This window comes from Protomyctophum bolini (assembly GCF_963924005.1).
Source record: "Protomyctophum bolini genome assembly, chromosome: 23".
NCBI classification, from domain to species: domain Eukaryota; kingdom Metazoa; phylum Chordata; class Actinopteri; order Myctophiformes; family Myctophidae; genus Protomyctophum; species Protomyctophum bolini.
The window spans coordinates 24,089,573-24,101,680 of record NC_137884.1 but is presented as its reverse complement, the minus strand read 5'-3'; the positions used below and the strand labels follow the sequence as shown (position 1 = coordinate 24,101,680).

The following is a 12,108-nucleotide window of genomic DNA, read 5'->3' as shown; positions in this document are numbered from 1 at the left end:
AATCTTGCTGTTGACAATTCCATATAGATGATATCTAAAAAGGTCAAAGCCCATTGGCGAAACGTCAATGTGTGAGGTGGTTTCCAGTGCGAAGCAACCATCTTCTTTGCGGCCGTTACGCCAGCAAAGAAGACACGAATACGGGTATTATTTAAAGGCAATTGGGATACATCGTTTAATAAGAATAGAGATGGGGAGGGTGTAATGTTAATTTGTAGAATAATCGAAAGTTTAGCAGCAACCAGATTCCAAAATGTGAGGACATCCGGACACTCCCACACCATATGAAAGAATGTACCTATGGTGTTCGGAGTGCAGAAAGTGCAGTTATGGTTATTTAAAATCCGCATAGCACACAATCTGCGGGGAGTTAAGTATGTCCGATGAACAAAATTTAGATGAATTTGCTGATGATCAGGATTCCTAGAAGATAGGGCAACATTAGACCACACTGTATCCCAGCTCCAATCTGGATCTAGATTTGGTATGTCATTCCTCCATACAGTATCGACAGCCAAGGTCCCATAACTAGATTCTAATAAATAATCATACAATATGGAAACAAAACCTCTTGACCTAACATCACAGATAAGTCTATGCAAAGGGTGCATTGCAAGGGGGGTCTGCCATGGAACCCCGTATGTCCTCATGGCAGTTCTCAATTGTAGATAGAAAAAGAAAGAGTTACCAGGCAAGTTAAAAATATCACATAAATTCTGGAAAGAACGTAAACCATTGACATCAAATAAATCACCCAAAGTATGAATCCCCTTGGAACTCCATCTGGGAAAATGAATAGGACGATTGTCCAAAAGCAAACCATCATTGTTGAACACTGGGGAAAACGAATTCCATTTCAAATCAATCTTGCGCAATTTTTCAGCCGCTTACTTTGAGTTTTCTAACTCAAAGTTGGAGAACTCTGCATGGATTATGGTACAACTAAGCTGGTTATTACTTGGCAGACAGGTTAAAATCTCCTCGTCTTCTCCATGCTGTCCTCCAGGCGTACTTTGTGTCGCTGTTCAACCGCTTCGACAGCTTCGTGGTGTGCGGAGGCATCCTGGAGACCATCCTGGTGGAGACCAAGATCATGTCTCCTCTGGGCATCTCTGTCCTCCGCTGTGTGAGACTGCTGCGCATCTTCAAGATCACCAGGTACAGAGACGGGACCGCTGTGTGTGTGTGTATATGATGGTGTGCGTGTGCGTGTGCGTGTGCGTGTGCGTGTGTGTGTGTGTGTGTGTGTGTGTGTGTGTGTGTGTGTGTGTGTGTGTGTGTGTGTGTGTGTGTGTGTGTGTGTGTGTGTGTGTGTGTGTGTGTGTGTGTGTGTGTGTGTGTGTGTGTGTGTGTGTGTGTGTGTGTGTGTGTGTGTGTGTGTGTGTGTGTGTGTGTGTGTGTGTGTGTGTGTGTGTGTGTGTGTGTTTGTTTGTTTGTTTGTTTGTTTGTTTGTTTGTTTGTTTGTAAAAACCGGTTTTTATAATGGTTTTAACGGTTTCATAACGGTTTTATATCGGTTTTTGAACGCTTTTTTTTATAACGGTTCATTATTTTGCAAGCTTTCGGTCTACTGACCTTCTTCAGGCATCAAAAAACACAAAAAAATAACAGTTCATTAATCGTAATCGAGGCAAAAGGTGGAGATAATTGTGACATTGATTTGAAGTCATGATAACACCCAGCCCCAGTACAGTACTACAGTACAGTACTGTACAGCCCCAGTACAGTACAATACAGGCCCCATGCACGCAGCACAAGAACATGTACATAAGTAGCTATATGTCGGGATGCCTTACTGTCGGTTTCAGCCGAGGAACGAGGAGAGGAACGTCTCTCCTCTCTACAACGTGCTCCTCTTAAGACCCCTGAGAGATGGGATGCTGAGGTTTAGACCCCTGAGAGATGGAATGCTGAGGTGGAGCGACACGCCAAACATCAGCTCCCACTATATGAGAACAAGAACACTTAACCACTTTACCCCTGTATACTTTAGTTTACTGGGGGACTCTATACAACACACTGTACGCTAGCTGTCTTCTTGGATTTGTGGTCTCTTCTGCTTCATATCTTTCATAATATAGCAGACTGTAGTTTCTAATGTAATGTAAGTAAGCCTATATGTGGGATTATTCCCTGTACTGTTGCATAAGAGTACATGTTTTGCACAGTATATACACGCAGTACACTCATGCTGTATGTTGAGTTGGTGCATCCAAAAAGATGGGTAGTTTGGCTGCGGATGATCCACATCTGAAAATGTTGTTTTCATTAGTTCTCTGATGAAAGCAAGGAGAAATTGATTTAGTGAATAGTTTATTAGACAGAAATGTTAAAAAAATAGCAACAGAGTGCAGTCAAACACTTCAAAAGGGCGATAGCACCATCAAATGTCCTTGTGGTCTTGTTTTCATTTAGGCCCTATATACGAATGCAATAAATTCATAGAAAGCATAGCATACAAACATTAATGAGGAATTGCTTCCTGCCAGGGCCTGTGCCATATATGGCTTCTTGTTTTTTTCATGTCATATGAAAGCAGGGAATCATAGCTTCACATTATTGTTTTGAGAAATAATCCTTATGTGAAAGAAAATATACAAAAGTGTAGCCAGAGGATCAGAGATCTCTGCCTATACTGAGATATCTGGGGAAATCTAAATGAATTGAATGGGCTTTGGACGGAGGAGAAAAACTCACAAATCTACTGTCTACTGCTTTGAAAACGTGCAAACAATCTTCATACAGCCTAAGTTCCCTCAGCCTACTAGTGCTTGTACTGTGGGTGTTGTTTACGCGATGCATTGTGGGTACTGTAGTTCCATGACGTATACTATGCCCCTGTCCTCTCAGGTACTGGAACTCTCTGTCCAACCTGGTGCAGGCGTCTCTGATGCATTGTGGGTACTGTAGTTCCATGACGTATACTATGCCCCTATGTCCTCTCAGGTACTGGAACTCTCTGTCCAACCTGGTGCAGGCGTCTCTGATGCATTGTGGGTACTGTAGTTCCATGACGTATACTATGCCCCTGTATTCTCTCAGGTACTGGAACTCTCTGTCCAACCTGGTGCAGGCGTCTCTGATGCATTGTGGGTACTGTAGTTCCATGACGTATACTATGCCCCTGTCCTCTCAGGTACTGGAACTCTCTGTCCAACCTGGTGCAGGCGTCTCTGATGCATTGTGGGTACTGTAGTTCCATGACGTATACTATGCCCCTGTATTCTCTCAGGTACTGGAACTCTCTGTCCAACCTGGTGCAGGCGTCTCTGATGCATTGTGGGTACTGTAGTTCCATGACGTATACTATGCCCCTGTCCTCTCAGGTACTGGAACTCTCTGTCCAACCTGGTGCAGGCGTCTCTGATGCATTGTGGGTACTGTAGTTCCATGACGTATACTATGCCCCAGTATTCTCTCAGGTACTGGAACTCTCTGTCCAACCTGGTGGCGTCTCTGATGCATTGTGGGTACTGTAGTTCCATGACGTATACTATTCCCCATGTCCTCTCAGGTACTGGAACTCTCTGTCCAACCTGGTGCAGGCGTCTCTGATGCATTGTGGGTACTGTAGTTCCATGACGTATACTATGCCCCTGTATTCTCTCAGGTACTGGAACTCTCTGTCCAACCTGGTGGCGTCTCTGATGCATTGTGGGTACTGTAGTTCCATGACGTATACTATGCCCCTGTATTCTCTCAGGTACTGGAACTCTCTGTCCAACCTGGTGGCGTCTCTGATGCATTGTGGGTACTGTAGTTCCATGACGTATACTATGCCCCTGTATTCTCTCAGGTACTGGAACTCTCTGTCCAACCTGGTGGCGTCTCTGATGCATTGTGGGTACTGTAGTTCCATGACGTATACTATGCCCCTGTATTCTCTCAGGTACTGGAACTCTCTGTCCAACCTGGTGGCGTCTCTGCTCAACTCGGTGCGTTCCATCGCGTCTCTGCTGTTGCTCCTCTTCCTCTTCATCATCATCTTCTCTTTGCTCGGCATGCAGCTGTTCGGAGGGAAGTTCAACTTTGACGAGACGAGGCGGAGCACCTTCGACAACTTCCCCCAGTCCCTGCTCACCGTCTTCCAGGTAGGTGACCGCCCGGTGGGCGAGAGAGGGTGGCAGAGAGTGAGTGTGGGAACGTGTGAGAGAGTGGACATGGACAGATCGAGACACACAGAGGCGCAGAGGGGACAGAGATATACGAAGGGGACAGATGGCTGGACAGACAGACAAACAGACAGAGGAGGCATAATAGCTATAGGTCCTATATAACGTTTGCAGACGGCATTACAACTTATAACAGTTCAGTTGGCACAGCGGCCCGACCGTCAATAGAAGACAGTCAATTATATTACCTTCCACATTCACGTTGTCTTCCTCCGACGATGACAACAACAACAGCAACTCGACAACGTCCTCAATAATCTCCTCATCATCAACCTTAACCCATTCTGACCTGAGATCAGATTCATACGAGGTTTTCCACTGGACACACACTGGTCTGATTAATCCATTCTGACCTGAGATCAGATTCTAAAAATGTCAGTCGTTCTTCGATTTTTCAAAAATAGCAGACCTATACAAGCTCATAGCGCGCCACTCGGTGGGCGCGCTATGAGCTTGTAGATCTGCTATTTTTCAATAGCTAAAGCATAACATGATGCTAACACCGAAATGGGTTCCCGTTCAGAATGGGCTAGTAGTGCTTTGCTTCTTCTGTACAACTCGTTTTGGACTTGGGCCCACCAAAGAAATCAGAAATGATTTTCTGAGCCATGCTGTAAATAAACAACAAGCTCCTGACAGCTGACTGGAGAGATTCACGCGCCTCAGAAAGAAGAGCACAGCGTGAGACCTCGCCAGGTCAGATCAAGACATGGAATATGGCAGAACAGGTCAGCTCCATATATGGAGATCTAAGGGTGGCAGCGGGGGGCCAGTGTCTTGAATGTACAGGGTTTAATGAGGGCCCAGGTAGGGCCGGGCCGGGCCTTAATTTTCGAGCCTGTTTGAGAACTCTAGTTTTCGCCGGCTGCACAAATGACTTTGGGGCAGGCCCGTCAAGTTAGAATGGCGTTAAATTATGCATTTTCAGGCACTCAGTCGTGGTGGGTTTGAAAAATGTAAAAGGCCTTTAATGCAATGGACTGGAGACATTAACCCATTCTGACCGGGCACCCATTTTGGTGTCGGCATCATGTTATGCTTTACCTATTGAAAAATAGCAGATCTACAAGCTCATATCGCGCCACCGAGTGGCGCGATACGAGCTTGTAGGTCTGCTATTTTTGAAAAATTCGAAGAACGACAGACATTATTAGAATCTGATCTCAGGTCAGAATGGGTTCATCAGACCAGTGTGTGTCCAGTGGAAACCTCGTATGAATCTGATCTCAGGTCAGAATGGGTTAAGATACACAGCAGTGCATGTGGGCTTGCAGGGTGCAGTGATGCAAAGGGTCTCTTTGGACGTGTATTATTTATGGCATTCTTTTGGTCATAACTCTTTCTCTGTCTCATGAGCACTGGTGGTTTGAGGAACACCTGTTATGTACTCTGTCGCCGGGCTTTCTTAAATCTAGGATTCATTCTTTTACTTCCCGCTTAACAACAAAAATATATTAATAATAATATGTGTGGACATTTATTTTTAATTCATGTTTTTATCTAATCCCTGATCTGATCAGTATAGGCACTTTATATTGATGATTATTGTGTGATATTGTGTTGATCAGTTCAATACTTCTGCTGATCGTTGATTACTTTGTGTTGACTTGATCAATAGCCTGCCTGCCCATATATATTGAATACTGTGTGTGTTGTGTAGATTCGACCAATCGTATTGATGAACACAGCTTGTGTTGTGTAGATTCGACCAATCGTATTGATGAACACAGCTTGTGTTGTGTTGATCCGACCAATCATATTGAATGCAGTGTGTGTATTGTAGACAGATTGAACCAATCATATTGAATGCAGTGTGTGTAGTGTAGACACTAGACAGATTGAACCAATGGTATTGAATGCAGTGTGTGTAGTGTAGACAGATTGAACCAATGGTATTGAATGCAGTGTGTGTTGTGTTACGTGTTGTGTTGCAGTGTGTGTAGTGTAGACAGATTGAACCAATCATATTGAATGCACTGTGTGTATTGTAGACAGATTGAACCAATCATTTTGAATGCAGTGTGTGTATTGTAGACAGATTGAACCAATCATATTGAATGCAGTGTGTGTATTGTAGACAGATTGAACCAATGGTATTGAATGCAGTGTGTGTATTGTAGACAGATTGAACCAATCATATTGAATGCAGTGTGTTGTTTTGATAGATTGAACCAATGGTATTGAATGCAGTGTGTGTATTGTAGACAGATTGAACCAATGGTATTAAATGCAGTGTGTGTGTTGTAGACAGACTGAACCAATGGTATTGAATGCAGTGTGTGTAGTGTAGACAGATTGAACCAATGGTATTAAATGCAGTGTGTGTGTTGTAGACAGATTGAACCAATCATTTTGAATGCAGTGTGTGTATTGTAGACAGATTGAACCAATCATATTGAATGCAGTGTGTGTATTGTAGACAGATTGAACCAATGGTATTGAATGCAGTGTGTGTATTGTAGACAGACTGAACCAATCATATTGAATGCAGTGTGTGTTGTGTAGACAGATTGAACCAATGGTATTGAATGCAGTGTGTGTTGTGTTGCGTGTTGTGTTGCGTGTTGTGTTGCGTGTAGATCCTGACAGGAGAGGACTGGAACTCCGTCATGTATGACGGCATCATAATGCAGTGTGTTGTCATGTGTTGCGTGTAGATCCTGACAGGAGAGGACTGGAACTCCGTCATGTATGACGGCATCATAATGCAGTGTGTTGTCATGTGTTGCGTGTTGTAGATCCTGACAGGAGAGGACTGGAACTCCGTCATGTATGACGGCATCATGGCGTACGGCGGCCCGTCGTTCCCTGGCATGCTGGTCTGCATCTACTTCATCATCCTCTTCATCTGCGGGAACTGTATCCTTAACCCTTATGCAAGGTTTATGTTAGGACCAGTGTTGTTTTTGGCAGCAAATTTCTATTTTAGTTTTAGTCATAATCTCCTGAATAGTTTTCACTTAGTCTTAGTCACATTTTAGTCACCTAGAATGTATTAGTGTTAGTCTAGTTTTAGTTGACTAAATGTCATAAGATTTTAGTCGACTAAATCTACAGGTGATTTAGTCGACTAAAATGTATTTTTGCAGGCCTTGTTGCCGTCATAATGACTTATTTTACACTTGCTGAAAATAGCCGATCTACAAGCATGCAACCAAGTGTAAAATGACTTATACTGGATATGTTGTCCACTAGTCCCTTCCTAACATTTTAGTCTAGTTTTTATATTGTTGACGAAATTGTCAGTATATTTAGTCTTAGTTTTAGTCACCATAGCATAGTTTTAATTTAGTTTCCATTTAGTTTTCTTCAGTGGAAAAGGTAGTCGACGAACATTTTTCGTCTTAGTTTTAGTCAACGAAAACAACACTGATCCTGCATCTCAAGGGGTTATTCCTAATAAGGAATCTCAATAATACATAAGAGAAGTAGAAGTAATAGAAGTATGTACATTTAGTACTGTAGCCTGTATACTTAAGTATACATTTGAGGTACTTATGATTTTCAATACTTCTCAGGGTTCGAATCTTATACTTTTACTTCACTACAATTACCGGTATTTTGAAAAACTTTAGTTACTATATTGTGTTGTAGATTTAGATTATTATTATTACACAACTCCACTTCAGCCCTTTATACAGTACATTCCGGCCATTTTAAATTAGCCGATATTGTGAGCTTGTAGATCTGCTATTTAAAAAAAAGATTTCTATACATTTGAAAACATTTGAAATATTATACTTTACCGAAAGTAATATTATACTTGACCTTCGATACATATTATGTGTACAGTATGAAATAACACATTTTCAGTTTAGAAAGAAAGTCGACAATCGTTAGCTAGAGAAGTGGCGAAGTTTACTACCAAGTTGCCTCGAGCGTGCACAAGGGAGAAGCACAGCAGAAAGGCATTCTGGGTAGTGTAGTCTACATTTTACAACCATAGTCACAAGTCACTGCGATTGGTCAGCTCCTGCCTTAACCAATCACTGACCAGACATCCTACTGAACGTCTTCTTGGCCATCGCTGTGGACAACCTGGCTGACGCCGAGAGTCTGACCTCCGCCCAGAAAGAAGAGGAGGAGGAGAAGGAGAGGAAGAAACTGGCACGGTAACAGAGAGAGAGAGAGAGAGAGAGAGAGGGAGGGAGGGAGGGAGGGAGAGAGAGAGAGAGAGAGAGAGAGGGGGGGGGGGGGGAGGGGGGGAGGGAGGGAGGGGGAGAGAGAGAGAGAGAGAGAGAGAGGGAGGGAGAGAGAGAGAAAGAGAGAGAGACAGAGAGAGAGACGGAGAGGGAGGGAGGGAGAGAGAGAGGGTGGGAGAGAGAGAGAGAGAGAGAGAGAGAGAGAGTGAAGCCCGACACACACCGGCTGCGTCCCCCGCGCGGAGCCGCGCCGCGCCGCCCGGCGCGCCGATAGAACACAGTTCTATTTTCCAGGCGGCGCCGCGCAGCAACGCGCCGCACACGGTCGCAGACTGTGTGTGGTGGGCTAGAGAGACGGAGAGGGAGGGAGGGAGAGAGAGAGAGGGAGGGGGAGAGGGAGAGAGAGAGATCTCTCTCTCTTGCTCATCCATTATTATCTCTGTCTATTTTTCTGCCTCCCTCTTTGTCTCTCAAAGGTCTTCCAGTGTTTTCGTCAATATCTTTTCATAGAGTGAATGACATGAGTTTTCTTTTTTTACACGTACAAAGTATAAAACATATTTAAGTGTATACTGTAGTTTATATAGGACGTGTCTCACAATTCATTTCATCATCTGAATGTACTGTATAGTGATTCAGGGCTGGGGCCAGGCTTATAATATAAATGATATGCTTTCTACCTCAAAACGTATTTCCATTCCCCATGTGCACATTAAAGACTTTCGCCAGCACCATAACTATAAAGATTTATTTCCCTTCGGGGCTTGCTGCGCCATTTTCGTCAAATATTAAATTGGTTGATGTTGCGAGATTGTAAATGTTCTTTTTCCGCAAAAATGCTCACCCCAGAATGGGGACATTTATAGGAGTTCATGTGGCTGATACACAATTCTGTAAAGCTGCCAGTTTATACAGCCATTATAGTTATAATTACAGCCATTATACAGTAGTTAATGTTCAACTGAAGTCACCGGGCAGGTGTATAGTGATAGTGATGGCTACAAACGACACATCACCATCAAATCAGCTGGGAAAAGGGAATGGGAGTCCAATGAGGTCCCAAACAAACACCTGGTGTCAGACCCCAACCAACAGGTCCCTGGCACCACCCTCCCAAGGAGACAGTGGTCTACGCTCAATAGATTCAGGACTGGACATCATGGCCCCTGCTTGGCCAGCCTCCACAAATGGGGCATTAGCCCAAGCCCACTGTGTGCGTGTGGTGAGGAGCAAACTATGGAGCACATCATAGAAATAAAAAACGACACATAAAATACATAAAAAAACAGTAACAGCCATACTGTACGTACAGTAACCGATTATAGGATTCATGAGAACAAAATGAACATCATTTAAATAAGCAATACATAATAACATATTGATAACAATATACATATATCATCTCCTTAATTACTGGAGATGGATGCAGGAAGTTATAATAAGCTCACAGAACACCCCCAGTGACTCGTGGGTGAAGTTCTGCTGTTTGTCATTTCTCACTGGGGTTGTAATGCAACAAGTGTCATTATTTATTCATTCATACACTTAAGAGCAGTATTGTACTTGGCCATGGACCCCCATTTGAATACGATTTCATGCTAGAGACTCCCAAAAGAGAAGATATGAGTCAACCCTTTTCTAAATAATTCCACGTTTTTCCACAATAGCTGAATTATAAAATACAGTCAAAGTGGTTTATCAGAGTTAGAGGTTTTATTCCTATTGGGCTCTTCATAAAAAAAATACTGATGCCACCTTCCTTCTTTCCTTCCTTCCTTCCTTTCCTTAGGACGCTCAGCCCAGAGAAGCGTTGTCATAACAACGACAAGCCTCCTCTGAAGGAAGTGAAGAAGAAGGAGAAGATCGAACTGAAGTCCATCACCTCTGATGGAGAGACCAACACTGCAACTAAGGTACGCACGCACGCACGCACGCACGCACGCACGCACGCACGCACGCACGCACGCACGCACGCACGCACGCACGCACGCACGCACGCACGCACGCACGCACACACGCGCACACAGACACACACACACACACACACACACACACACACACACACACACACACACACACGCGCACACAGACACACACACTAACACTGCTACAAAACACTGCATGCTAGCTGCGACAGGCATGTATGACTGTAAATGAAATTAATATCTATCTATCTATCTATCTATCTATCTATCTATCTATCTATCTATCTATCTATCTATCTATCTATCTATCTATCTATCTATCTATCTATCTATCCATCCTTCAGATCAATATGGATGATGAGGAGAAGAATCCGTATCCTGCCAATGACTTCATTGGTAACTCACACACACACACACACACACACACACACACACACACACACACACGCACACACACACACACACACACACACACACACACACACACACACACACACACCATACCACGTCTCCATGCTGAGCGGCCTGCCTGTGATCTTCATGGCGCTGCAGGTTCTGATGAAGAGGAGGAGCCAGAGATGCCGGTGGGTCCTCGGCCGCGGCCGCTGACAGACGTCCAGCTGAAGGAGAAGGCCATCCCCATGCCAGAGCAGAGAGCCTTCTTCGTCTTCAGCAACACCAACAAGTAAACACAACCAATATCTGAGTCCTGGTGCTGCCGGGGCTTCGTCAAGAGTAACCCTTGTCCTTTTTATGCTCATATATGGAGATTCATGATATGTGACCGGGGACAGTGGTTTGATATACAAGGGGGCAATGGTCATTTTTCAGTTTTTTACATATTATGAAACTATACATAATGCAAGCTTTCATAATGTATTGTTCGTTGAAATTGGAAAAGAAATGAGGAAGATATCTGAAACTTGTTGAACCGGAAACCCCAAAGTACAGCATTTGCCCTGCAAAGTTTCCAAAGATCTGGGCCCCAGGAATGGGTGTGACAATAGATACTTGTCTCCACCACCCCTAATGGCTTGCATAATCACTCCCCCACCCACTAACCACTCCCCCACTAGGTTAGCTGCCTGTCAGTGCACAGATGAGTTGAGTGGACACTTAGTAGGCAGTGTGTATGCCCATATATATCAGAATCAGAATCACTTTATTTGTCTTTTTTTTCCCCATGTACTTGCATACATAAAGAACATGGAATACCGTTTCCCCTCAGTTATTGGCAGTGCAACATAAAACGTAGAACCTATTTAATTAAGAAACATAATAAAGCTTAAAACAAAACTTGGACAAACATTTTAAAAGAGCCCCCATGCATAGTATCTATGATGACGTGCAATTCATATAGAACAGTTAAAAGTTACCGACACCACAACGCACATGCCTATGGATAAAGAAAGTGCCACGCGCGGTGCAATCCTTAAGAAATACGTTACCAGCAACAGTTTTATAAAGTGCTGTTGTGCAATTTGGCAATATGGGCATGCTGATATGCACGCACATGGAGATCAGCTGTATCTGTCCGTCCTTGTCCCTTTTATGCCCATAATACGATTCCTGATGTCATCAGTATATATTATATGCCCCATTCACCCTTTGTCAGCCTTCTGATTGGTCCCTGACTGACCAACCAGCAGGCTCTTTCTGACTTGTTCTGCCCTGCTTCTGCGTTGTTTATGTTGAATTTTTGGATAAAACTAAAACGTGCTGCACCTTTTTACTGACACCTAGTTTAAAATAAGAATTAAACTCACAGAATATCAATACGAAGCAACTGAAAAAACCTGTTATTTCAATGGTAGTGGATGGAGAGAGAGGATTTTTGTCAAACCACGAAACGGCAACCAATGGGTGCGA

The 12,108-nt window shown here is 43.7% G+C and overlaps 1 protein-coding gene across 5 annotated transcripts in view; it reads left to right on the top strand.

The window, feature by feature from the left end:
- Positions 1–12,108, top strand: part of cacna1c (calcium channel, voltage-dependent, L type, alpha 1C subunit) — a 238,693-nt gene that overhangs the window by 166,247 nt on the left and 60,338 nt on the right. For all 5 annotated transcript variants that reach the window (XM_080757917.1, XM_080757916.1, XM_080757918.1 and 2 more), the window contains 7 exons: positions 1,007–1,158; positions 3,890–4,091; positions 6,911–7,031; positions 8,170–8,284; positions 10,104–10,227; positions 10,584–10,635; positions 10,792–10,924. In XM_080757917.1, the coding sequence (XP_080614043.1) occupies positions 1,007–1,158; positions 3,890–4,091; positions 6,911–7,031; positions 8,170–8,284; positions 10,104–10,227; positions 10,584–10,635; positions 10,792–10,924 (899 nt within the window). The remainder of the gene's footprint in view (positions 1–1,006; positions 1,159–3,889; positions 4,092–6,910; positions 7,032–8,169; positions 8,285–10,103; positions 10,228–10,583; positions 10,636–10,791; positions 10,925–12,108) is intronic.